This window comes from Carlito syrichta, unplaced genomic scaffold, assembly GCF_000164805.1.
Source record: "Carlito syrichta isolate Samal-C Ts95f unplaced genomic scaffold, Tarsius_syrichta-2.0.1 Scaffold313394, whole genome shotgun sequence".
In the NCBI taxonomy this organism is placed as follows: domain Eukaryota; kingdom Metazoa; phylum Chordata; class Mammalia; order Primates; family Tarsiidae; genus Carlito; species Carlito syrichta.
In genome coordinates, this window is record NW_007257490.1 from 46,056 (window position 1) to 59,065 (window position 13,010).

Below are 13,010 nucleotides of genomic sequence, written 5' to 3' on the forward strand. Positions count from 1 at the left end.
TCCTGACTCTCTGTCAGCCAAGCACATATAAGGGAAGATAGCAACTATGTGCATAGATCAGTTGGAAGTAAACATAACAAATGAGATGCATGGATTGATTTGCTGACTCTCATTTCCACCGGTAAGTATCTGAACTTTAGAATTTGCTATAGTTATAACTAATAGTACACTGGTGCTGGCCTGCACCAGCTTGAGAAAGCTGATTAATGCAGCACTCAGCTATGCATTAAGTGATGTCACATTGATAGTTTGAAATTGGTTACAGTAGAAATATCTAAATCGTAGAAATTGGCAGCTGATTCAAATCAAGGCATTTGTATTTGGAGAGCTGATTGTTAAAAATTGATTACATTTCATGGATTATCTCTAACCAAGAGCTCTGGCCCAACAAGAAAGGAAGCTGTTGCATTTAGTCATCATCTCCATCCATGAGCCCTATCCTGAATTCCATCTTTAGCACCCCTAATCTTAACACCTAAATCTCTACTACAGATGAGTTAAATGTTAGTGTTAATAAACTTAGTTCTCAGATAAAAACCCCTAACCCTGCATCCCAGCCTCAACATCACACATGGCTTGTGAGATACTGATGACTCTGGTTTTGCTCCGTGTCCTGACTCCAGGGTCCAGGAGAGGACTCTGATTCTCCTGAAAAATACAGTGTAGTTTTCCCAATCTTCCATGGAGAGCAGGTGGAGAAAGAGCAAACTGGTGAGTTTAAAAAAAAAATTGGAAAATGCTCTATGCTGGAAAAACTAACCTTGTGTTCTAATATATTAAATTGCTATTTTATCTTATGTGTTGAATATTTACTAGGTTCCAAATATTCTAATAAACAATATATGTATATTATTTTATATCACTATCATTGTGTTTATATCAAATACCTGGGTCTCAGATAACTTATGTGCCCCCACCTAAGATCACAAGTTCATTAAGTGTTGGAACCATGAATGCTCTCTATTAGTATTATATTACTTTTGATGCTCATTTACTCCCTTTGCAATTCACAAGTCACAGGTCACTTTGGACCTATTTCCATATGAATCTGTCATATCTATGCTTATTTTCACTTTCTTTCACTGCCATAAATGTCCTAGCTTGAGATTTTTGTTAATACCTTCTCTGTCTGGCACGTAGCTCATGTTGAAACACATTCTGCATGTCTAATTAGTTTTCTCTTCCATTCACTGTGGATTGCATGTGCTTTTGCTTTGAAAAATAAATTTTTCATTCTTTTTAAAAGGAAATGTCTTAAATATCACTCAAAGCTCAAAATTTGATGTGCAATAACCTCTCTGAAATTTATATATTCCAGTCTCCATATGCTTCCCAATATGTTCAGATGAAGTCTCGCCACGATGTTTTCAATGGTTCCACAGAGTTTACACCTGCAGCATTTACTCTTGTTGGCATCCCAGGATTGGAGGCAGAACATTTGTGGATCTCCATCCTTTTCTGTTTGATGTACAGCATCATCTTCTTGGGAAATGGCATTATTCTTCACGTCATCCGGATTGACCTTGCCTTGCACCAACCCATGTACTACTTTCTGGCCATGCTGGCCTTTGTTGAGCTTGGTGTCTCTGCTTCAACCATGCCCACAGTGCTAGGCATCTTTCTCTTTGGCATTAATGATATTAGTTTTGGTAGCTGCCTGCTCCAGATGTTTTCTATGCACTCGTTTACACTCATGGAGTCAGGTGTCCTTTTAGCAATGTCTGTGGACCGCTTTGTGGCCATCTACAGTCCACTGCACTACACAACCATCCTGACAATTCCCCGCATCACTGCAATGGGTGTTGCCATTGCTTTGCGCAGTGTGATGCTCATGCTCCCACTGCTCTTTCTCCTGAAACGTTTGCCCTTCTGTGGCCACAATAGCCTCACACACTCGTTTTGTCTCCATTCAGATCTGATCAAATTGCCTTGTGGAGACACACGTCCCAATAGCATCCTAGGTCTATTCGTCATTACTTCTACATTTGTGCTGGACTCTTTGCTCATTGTGGTTTCTTATGTGTTGATTCTTCACACTGTCCTAGAAATAGTTTCTGGAGCAGGGCGATGGAGAGCACTCAATACATGTGTATCACACATATGTGCTGTGCTTGTCTACTATGTGCCCATGATCAGCCTCTCCTTGATGCACCGCTTTGGACGGCATTTACCTCCGCTCCTCCAGACTCTCATGGCCAATGCTTACCTCTTCTTTCCACCTCTGGTCAATCCCATTGTCTATAGCATCAAAACTAAGGAAATACGCAATAGCGTTGTTCGTACCTTATGCAGGAAGAAGAGTGAGATCTAATAGAAATGGACAACACATTGAGAGCACAGGAATCTGGATCAGATTTTATTACCTGGATATAAACTTTGCAAATGTGAAAAATTTTATTATTATTGCTTGTTAATGAGCTTTAAGATATAGTATATAATGAAAAGAAAAATAGTTTTACACATTCCCTTGAGAATAGAGACTGTCATTATTTTGAAGTAAAATTGTAGCAGGAGGCATGGGACATGGTCTTTTTCCTAGTTCAGACCCTCTTTATCTGTTGAATCCTTGCATACCCAGTTCAGTGACATTTCATTCAGGGCTTAAGGAGAAAGGGTCCTGGGGAGGTTTGTGTTTCGGGATAGCAAATTCAAGTTAGTAATACATATTTGTGAGTGAATATAATCAAGAGACAAAATACAGTATATTGTATTATTACATGTATATAAAGGATTAGTACAAGTACAACTAATTTAATGTCAAAATTCAAAACAATGCTTATCTGTGATTCGTGTAAAGATGGAAGAATGACTGGGGAAAGATATGAGACAATTTCTGGTGAGATGGAAATACTTTATGTTGTGTTAGGATGTAGCATACATGATTATATTTATTTGTAAAAATGGTATAGCTAAGATTTGGGCGTTTCAGAGTATGCCAATTTTACCTATAAATTTCTGAATAAGACTGATAATAAGACAAAGAAAGATTGTAATAATATTAATAATGACAATTTTTAAATTGCATAGCTGTTGGAAGTATGGAAGATACGTAATGTCAATAATTGTTGAAACTGTGTTATGGGTACATAAGTGTTCATTATAATATTCTGTTTAGTTTGTATGGTTTAAAATTTTATAAGAAGAACTCTTTTTAAAAAATTACACACATTGTGCTGATACTAAATCTTAACATGTACCATGAAGCAAAGATAACTTTCAAATGGTCAGAAGGATAGGTCAGAAAGTGTTTGGCTTTTGAAAACCATTATATTTTGAATAAGCTAATGGCTAGGAAAAAAAAAACAGGTCTCTGAAAATACTATTTTAGAAGAAAATAATTTTTAAAAAACATAAAAAGAAAAGAAAAAGAAAGTTCCACCTCTGTAATAGCATTGGTTGACATAAAGCACTCAATAGTAGACACACCTCTATTCAACAGGATAGTATAAAGGGAAGGAAGAACCTGAGGTAATCCCTCAGCCAGGGCAAGAACTTAACTCATTTGTTTTTCTAGATAATTTTGACTGTCTATAACCATAGTGAGTATCCTCATAAACCACACAGTCTTGAATAATTAACAGATAATTAAGAAGAGTTTTATTCTCAGAACAAATGATAAGTGTATAAAGTAGTGAGCGGTGCCACACTTACATGCACATCTGTTTTTATCTAATTCACTTGATGTATAGACTTAAAAACATCTCATACCTGTAAAACACCTTTGAAAGTGTTCAATGTAGTGGGATTACAAAATTGGGTAAGCCTTGTAAATCAACAAATCTTCAAATGTTGGGGGTAATTCAGAAGCTCTTTCTTAACAGTAATTATTGGTAATCTTCATTACAACCATGTAAAGTAGATATTATTATTATTATATTTGTACAAATGAAGAAACTAATGGATAATTTATGTAAATTTACAATGTCACACAATGAAAAAGTTGAACATTCAAGAACAAGATCTACAATTTGATGTTGTACATTTGAATCAGATATACTTAAGTTCAAATCTTAGCTATCTTTGTATTAGTAACTGTGAAATCTTGCTAGTAATTTTTCCTGTTTGAATTTAACTTCCGTGTTTGTATAAAGATAATAAAATAAAGTCTAGCTTTAATAGTCTTGAAGATTAAATGACATGACGCATATAAACAATTAGCAAGTATAGTCCTAGTAAAATTTGCTCAATAATTTTATTTTATTAAGCCATTACTTTATCACCAAATCTTACTAAAATATGTCTGTCACATACCCAAATTTCATAATGTCTGATTACTATATCCTAATTTTAAGCTCAAAAATGTAAAAGTTAAAGTAATAAATTTCCTTGACAAAAGTATAGTGTTCCGTAATAAGTGATTTATGTAGGTGAGCTCATTTAATACACAGAACAAACGTACACAGTAATTATCAATATTTTCCACATGCGCTGCAGATGTAGAACAGAAGCATAAAGAAGTCAAAAATGCAGTATTGTCTCAACCTGGTTAAAATGACTTGTAGCAAAATTAAAGGCATTAACAGATGTTGACGAGGATGTGAAGAAAGAGGAAACTTCTTACACTGTTATGGAAATGTAAATTAGTATGGCCATTATGTGGTACTTTATGGAGGTTCCTCAAAAACTAAAAATAGAAATGCCATATAATTTATCAATTTCACTATGTGTATATATTCCAAAGGAAATGACATCATTATATCAACCAAATATCTGCACTGCCATATGTATTGCAACACTATTCACAATAGACAAAATATGGAATGTCGGGAGCCAGCCACGGAGGCCCACTGAGTGTTAGGGATCAGGAAGGGCCGTTGACCCCGAGACCACTAGGATGTGTTCGGGAGCTATTGACCCCATTTCCTCCCCCTTTTTACTCAGCATTAACCAGATTAAGCTCCTGTGAGCTCAAAACATACAAACTCTGAGACCGGGATGGACACAAGCTAACTTTAGAAGCTCATTGCTCCCATTCTTCCACAAACTGCAGTTTTGGCTTTCACACAACTTATAATTCAAACTCGTGTCACATCTAAGAGCCTTAGTATTGGTCACAGGCTTCTGGGTCATGATCTTAGGATTTACTGAAGGTGTAACTTGTAGAATACAGTTTTAGAAGACAGCCATTTTGTTGAAAGAATGCAGCTGGGTTACTTGCAGGTAGCCCACTGTGAACTTTGGACTGGGCCACATTCCAAACATTCTGGGATGGGCCACTTTCATTTGCAAAGTAAATACTTAAGCTTCTATAGAATTGTTTAACTTGGCATAAATCAATCAGTTTAGGATGAAAAAGGTTTATAGAATATGTCAGTCACGGATTAGGATATCCTTTGTTATGGGATTTTAAGATTATCATATGAAAAGGGTTTAAAGGCAATCATTGATTAAGTTTTCATGGATTAAGGTTTCTGATGGGTGGGGAACGCTCCTCCCACATCTGACTTTGTGTATAAAAGACCCGTTGTAATTCCCAATAACACACATCGCTTCTGCACTAGAACCGAGTCCAGTTTCTTTCTTTCTCTCTCTCTCTCTCTCTTTCTCTCTTCTTCCCCCCAATCGCCGATGTCGTCTCCACCTTTGGGGTACCCTGAACCCAGCTGGAGCAGGTCTCTGGCAATGGAATCAGCCTAAATCCCCATCAATGGATGAATTAATAAAGAAAATGTGGTATATAGACACTCTGGATTATTTAGTCATAGAATGCAATTCTGTCACTTGAAGCAACATAAAAGTAACTGAAGGCCATTATGTTAAGTGAGATATCCACGAATGTGTTCTCACTCATGGGTGGAAGCTAAATTACCTCTGTGAGGATAGAGTAAATTGGTGGTTAACAAAAGATGGGAAGAGGAGGGAAAGAGATGATGAAGGAAAAAAATACTGGATAATTATTTATTGCCATTGAACTGTACACATGAAAATGGTAAAGATGGTGAATTATATATGCATATTTTACCTTAATAAAGATAAATTCAGAAATATTCAGTAGACAAACCAAAAAATCAAGAAGGACAGAAACTGATTTTTGTGTAAAAGTATTTCCAAAATTTACATGTAAAGAAAAAAAATTACACACCTTTTAGTTAAATGAAGTAGTCAGTGACTATATTTCAAAATATATAAAGCATGAACTAAAATTTGGATAAGACAGGCTGATCCTACTCACTTGAAACCAAAGAAGAAAATGTGAGTTAAAAATATTGTTATAGGACTTGGTATACAACGATGATATCTAAATTATTTTGAGTAGATGGAATTATTAGCAAATTTGCTTTGTTTGAGAAAGTAAGGACCCAGGATGGAACTTTGGAGAGCCCCCAAATTTAAATAAAATTAGTGGAAGAGAAGAAGAGGAAGAAACCAAATGGTAAACTAGGCTAAATTGGTTGGTGGAGCCTTAAGAATGCACCTCTTAGCAACATACAAGGAAGTCTAAAAACCAAGTTAAAAATATCAAGGAGAAAAATTTCCTGTGCATAAGTCTTGCTTAGCATTTACTAGACAATCTTATAATAAATGAAGTTCTAAGCCATATTCTCATATTACTCTTAAGTTAAAGGTATGTGTTATTTCTTTTTTTTCCTTCAATTCAGCACACAAGACATATTCTCTCATACATAGTAGGCATATAGCGACTATTTTTTGAAAGGAGAAGAAAGGTAGCAAGAAAGAAAAAGAGAAAGGGAGAGGTGGATAAAAGTTTAGTCAAATATTCAACAACTTATTAAAAGCTTCACATTTTAGGATTTAGAAATGCCCATAATAATTTTTAATTCTGAGACAGTTCATGAATATACCAAAAAAATAAAAAATAAAAAAACAGCTTCAATAAAATAAAAATGAAAGGAATGAGGATAAAGAATTCTGGTAGGTAAATGTATAACAAAATAATAGTTATGGATACAGATTTTTCTTTCTTGAAAGAAAAAGATTTGGCTCAGTGAAAGTGTCACAGAGATATTTATTTAAATATAATGAAATTGGCATAGAAGCATAACTACATTTGACAGTTTCTCTCGCCCATGCCACCAACTCTGGCATGTCTCTCTTTCTTTCTTTTCTCTCTTCTTTTGCTAATGGACTTTGTTTGAAAACTTAAAAAAGAAAAATGAACATATCTACATTTAAGTGGACTTTAGATTTTTGCAAATAGGAACAGTAGAATAAAAAACAACCTACAAGCAATTTACTTATGCAGTCAATCTTCATATGTACCCCACAACTGTAAAATAAAAATATGAATGAAACATTTAACAAAGAAAAAAGCACAACTTGTAAAAAGAAAACTTGCATATGTAAAATTTTCTGTATTTAGCTCAGGGAGGAAAAGAAAATAGAGAATGAGAATATTTCTGTATGTTCAGAAATAATTACAGGGATATTCGGTGTCAATGAACCCAAGAGAGCTGACTTAAAATTTGCTGGGTCCCTCATGGTTTTGGCTAGTGACTAGGAAATCTCTCATTTCATGTTTGTAACTCCTCCTCCTTCTTCACACATTTACTAAAGAACATTAAATTGGTGGCTGGCGGCTTTCTTCTCCAGTTTGGGCTCAGGAAATCTGTGCTATGTTCCAGAATTACAGGCCTTGCTGTGAGTTTTTCTGGGGAATAAACACACAGATATGGTGTCAGACAGACTTACAAAAGAAGAAGCATGTCCGTATTATGGAGACTAAAGAAAAGTGTAAAGAATAATCCCAGAGGTGTACGTAGTATCGTACTGGCAGATATCCCAGCACCAAATATATTAGAGTTTATGACATTAGTTGGGTACTGTTACACAGAAGCACAGACAGAAAGTAGAGCCACTGCTGGAACAAAACTCCAGGGAATGAGGCTGGAATCCTTGAAGGAGAAGAATTGGTGAGTCATGAGAAATAATGATGTGAAAATCGAGCAATCTTATTCAAACATCTGGTAAGAACAAAACCAGTTTCCAACAATCATTACGAATTAAATCTCACTAATCCCAAATTTATCTTTGTAATTTTTGTTAAAAGTTTCTCCAATAACAATAACTCCATCCAACTAATCGGGAACTTACATACTTTCCCAAATGCCACCTCGCTATCTGTGCCTGTCACTTAATGCTCACACATCAACTCCTTACTCTGGAATAAGTCAGACATTGTGATTACTCTTAAAGGATTCCTATTCTAAATCAGAATTGTATCCCACATCTTTAAAATTAAAAATTAAAAATATGTATTCCTATTCTAACTGTGACTATCTTTGAGGAATAAAAATTTTGCCCCTGCTAGAGTCAGTCACCTATGGATAGAGGTGTCATAGAATTAAGAATAGGGAGCAAACTCTGAAAATTACACTATTTTGTCGACTGATTGGTTTACCCTAAATACATGTCAGTTGATACAGCCTTCCTGTCATACTGTCAAAAAATGTCCTTTGCTAACTTAATTCTTTCACTTGAGGTTAGCAGTATCAATCACAGTTGCTTCTTGATTTTTTGGTATATTACTGACATTGAATGGGTATAGTTAGCTAATTTGTGAGCTTGCTAAGATAAACTATATTGAGAAGGAAAGAAGTGAATGAAATAACCTAACCTTATTTTTCATTGAATCATAAATATTTCTTTAATATATAACTTGAAAATGTCTTGCATCAAAATATGTAATTTTAAAAAGTGATGATTTTGATTAGAACATTTTCAAATAATGAATAAACAGTCAAAGTTTTCAGAAAATTCAGTCATCAGTGAAATTGAAAAATAATTAAATTTTCTTCAATTTTTCCATAGCCTACTTCTGAACTATTTTTTATATCCTCATGATTGTCTAGTTCTATATTTGACTTCTTACAGGAATCTGCTCTTTCACTTCTTTATTTTCTATAAATTTGTTGTGTCTGAACTCGCAAAACTATACAAGTTTTTGGGTTATCTGTACTTCATGAAGAATTTATGAACTATATTGGTCTCATCTCATGCTAATGATAGCTTTGAACAGTTTAAACCTAGGAAATTAGCCTTGGTTTTGACTAAGGAAACTTTTTTTCTGTATTCAATATTTTATCAGGAGTGAATCCTTTTGTCCCTTGCATTGCTGCTGTCAACTCTTTGTGTCCTAATGACTTTTCCTCTCTGAGTATTCTATAAAGTATCAAGTATAAAGTATCTGAATATCACAGAATTTCAGCTATGTGATTGTTTCCCTTTTTTTTTCTGACAGAATGTCCCTCAGTTTGATATTAACTCATTGTTAGAAACTTGATTATTCACTTAAACCAAGAATACCAAAGAAACCATACTGTGTCCTTCTTGGTGCCTCATAGCAGATAGCTTGAGATTCATTTAGTTCTATTATTAGAGCTATTATCTCAACTTTCATCACTCAGTGAAGTTGGTGTCTACCAAGTTTCTCCTATGCAAAATTAACATTTTCTCTTTATAACTAATAAATGATCTGTGATGCATTACAAGCAAAATTTCAACTATTCTAAATGCTCAATTAATTTAAAAAGTGATCCCAAAGGTGTCCACAGTATCATACTGGCATATTGGCAGATAGCTCAGCACCAAACACCTCATCAACAAGGGTACCTGTATAACAAACATTGGTATACCTAGCCCTGAATTGTACCCCACATCCTTAAAATAAAAAAGTAAAAGTTTAAAAAATATATATATAGGCAAAATAAAATACAATTTTTTATACATTTAAATAAGTCTAAAGAGTGACAAGGAGGTCTGGCCCAGACTCATTAAAAACACATGGATTTAAATGATCTTTTCTAAAGTATTTCCATCATATTCTTCTGAAGATAAAGATAAATATATTATGTTTTGGATGTCAACCATTTCCATCTCTACTCTTTCTCATAAGGAACATTTTACACTAACATGTTGGTCAAATTCTGAGAATTTGCTGGTCTAAGCTATTTCCAAAGAAAATTGGGAATAATACAGTAATAGAGGAGTAACTAAAATGTGGTGTGAAGAGATAAAACACTGACTAAAATGCAATTTCAAAGAAAAATAACCAAGTCTATCTTTTTTTTTGTCATTCACAGGTCTGGAAAAGAAGTAACAGAAATCAGTCATTTAATCCTTTACCCAGGTGTTTGCTATTCCTAATAATGCAGGCAATGTCCCGTGCACATAACAGCTCATTTTGGCACAGTTTGTGGATGTACTCCATGGAAACAGTGATGTTCCCCATGGATATGTTTTTTTCTATGCCAATAATATTCTTGAGATAAGTCTTATAGTCTTATATGTCTATCAAAATCAGACACAATCCATATGACGACTTAGGATAAAAACAGAAAGTAGAAGAGGAACAATCGCATAGACTGAAAATTTATTTTGAATTAGGAGACATAGGACACTATGTCAATTTCCAACATCACTGTCTACATGCCTTCTGTGTTGACTCTCATTGGGATCCCAGGTCTGGAGTCTGTGCAGTGCTGGATTGGGATTCCATTCTGTGTAATGTATCTTATTGCTTTAATTGGAAATTCCTTGCTTCTGATCATCATCAAATCAGAGCGTAGTCTCCACGAGCCCATGTACATTTTCTTAGGCATGCTAGGAGCCACCGATATTGCACTTGCTACCAGCATTATGCCCAAGATGCTTGGAATCTTCTGGTTTCATATTCCTGAAATCTATTTTAATTCCTGCTTACTTCAAATGTGGCTCATCCACACATTTCAGTGTATGGAGTCAGGCATCTTGATGGCCATGGCCCTGGACCGTTATGTGGCTATCTGCTACCCTCTACGACATACCACCATCTTCACCCATCAGCTTGTCACTCAAATAGGAACTGTGGTTGTGCTCAGGGCTGCCATGCTTGTAGCCCCATGCCTAGGACTCATAAAGTGCCGGTTTCAATTTTATCACACAACAGTCATCTCCCACTCCTACTGTGAGCACATGGCTATTGTGAAACTAGCTGCTGCAAATGTCCAAATCAACAAAATCTACGGTTTGTTTGTGGCCTTCACTGTCGCAGGATTTGACCTCACATGCATCACATTGTCCTACATCCAGATATTTATCACTGTCTTTCATTTGCCCCAGAAGGAGGCCAGGTTCAAGGCATTCAATACCTGCATCCCTCATGTCTGCGTCTTCCTCCAGTTCTACCTCCTTGCCTTCTTCTCCTTCTTCACACATAGGTTTGGTTCCCACATACCACCTTATATCCACATCCTATTTTCTAGTATCTACTTGCTGGTCCCTCCATTTCTCAATCCACTTGTCTATGGTGTAAAGACCAAGCAGATTCGCATTCATGTGGCAAAGATGCTCTGTTCATAAAATCAGTCTTAAGACTTTCATGCTGTTCTCTTTTGCAATAGATGCCCTATCTCAAAACAAAACAAAATACACATTATTAAAGATGCTTAAAGTTTTACTTTAATTGGTTTGTGAAATTTGTCAGCATGATAGCTGATTTCAGATCATGATAGCCCATGAAAGCTATCACTCATGGGGTTGTGAATTTTGCCTGAGTAAAAGAATAGAAACGTGAAAAGAGCAACATAGTGATTATATATTTATCTCTTTTAACTTGTAGTCCTTAGTTGAGTTCTACCTCTAAGAATTATTTTTTCAGGAAGATTTATGAATTATGTATCGGTCATTGAATATATATGTATCTAGTTCTCATTGTTCTGAAATGGCCAGGATCTCAATGAAAACAAGTTGACTCTCATTTTCTTGAGCATCACAATCATTTAAGGGACTCCCGGCTGATCCAGGGCCTTGGCCCGTGGGCACACCTATCTGCCCCTCATTTAGCGCCAGGGCCGTGATGTGCACAGCACCCTATCCTTGGCTGTTCTTCCCAGGGTGTGGGAGCTAGCCCTTGGGGAACCTTGGCGTCCCGCCCTCACCATCCTCTCTGGGTATAGCCTCCGCCAAGCAGGACAACACCCGCCCACCAACGGTGAGGGGACCCAGTCCTGCAGGGGAGAGCCCAGCACCTGGGTAGGAGGAGACAGCGCCAGGCCCACCCGGGGTGCAGCAAAGGAGTGTAGTTGGGGTGTCCGGGGCACACCACGTTGAGGGAGTGTCCTTGAAGTCTAGTCCACCTCTATGGCCTCAGATCGGGCCCAGACCTCTCCAGATGCCCACAATAAGCTGACTTCAGAGCAGAAAATAAATGCATAAGTAAATAAATAAAAATAAATAAAATAAACCAGAAAAACAACATCTTAACTGTGTTTTTAAAATAAAACTTTATGGATATTATGATACAATACAGTCTAAAAATTTAAATACGTTTCCAGGTTCATTCAGAGAATTTCAATCACAAAATATGAGAACCAGATATTTCACTTTATGTATCAATGTTTTTTCTGCTATCTCCAATATTTGCTTTTTATTAATTCAAGTGTTATAAAAAAACCCTATAATATTATGCATATTATGTTAAAGAAAAATGGCATAATAATACCCTGACACAGTACTCAAATCTTATGCTTTTGTAGCTGTATATTTTGGGGGAAAGATAAAGAAAGGAAGAGAAAGAGAAAGAGAGACCGGCAGGGGAGAGATGAGAGAAATATTAGAGGTACAGATGGAATATTGGGTTAAGAAAGAAAATGAAACATTGACATCTAACAGAAATCAGGAGAGTTGTATTTGCTTTATTTAATTATTCAGCTAGGTAGCCTGATTCTTGAACAATGGTGAATGAGTTCCCAAGGAAATAAAGACACACCATGCTTGGTAGATGATAGAGGAGAATTAAACTAAAGAATGTGGGTTAAAACAATTGCACAGTTGTTTCAATATGGTTGAAGGGCATGGTAAAATTTAGGGAGACAAGAAAAATATGAATTTCACAAATGGATATAAATGCTGTGTAAAGTTGCTGGATTTTATTCTGAAAGCTATAATGTGTCATTGGAGGGTTGGTTTGTTTTCTACAAGAACAGCAGTGTGTGTGTGCGTGTGTGTGTGTCTGGGCATGTGGCAGCATACTCTCTCAGTAGTTGTAAAATATCATGCTTTAAAGTGAGTCA

General features: G+C 35.9%; 2 protein-coding genes across 2 annotated transcripts; both read left to right on the forward strand.

Moving 5' to 3' along the window:
- Window positions 1-1,345: 1,345 nt before the first annotated feature.
- LOC103272957 (olfactory receptor 51I2-like) lies at window positions 1,346-2,311 on the forward strand. The gene has a single exon (XM_008070420.1). It carries the CDS (start codon window positions 1,346-1,348, stop codon window positions 2,309-2,311), a length of 966 nt encoding a protein of 321 aa, XP_008068611.1.
- An 8,048-nt stretch (window positions 2,312-10,359) lies between these two features.
- LOC103272951 (olfactory receptor 52A1) lies at window positions 10,360-11,298 on the forward strand. Its single transcript, XM_008070413.1, has one exon. It carries the CDS (start codon window positions 10,360-10,362, stop codon window positions 11,296-11,298), a length of 939 nt encoding a protein of 312 aa, XP_008068604.1.
- Window positions 11,299-13,010: the final 1,712 nt, after the last annotated feature.

Excerpts from the sequence above, each read along its gene's own strand:
- LOC103272957 (XM_008070420.1), top strand. The coding sequence starts at position 1,346 with ATGAAGTCTCGCCACGATGTTTTCAATGGTTCCACAGAGTTTACACCT.
- LOC103272951 (XM_008070413.1), top strand. The coding sequence starts at position 10,360 with ATGTCAATTTCCAACATCACTGTCTACATGCCTTCTGTGTTGACTCTC.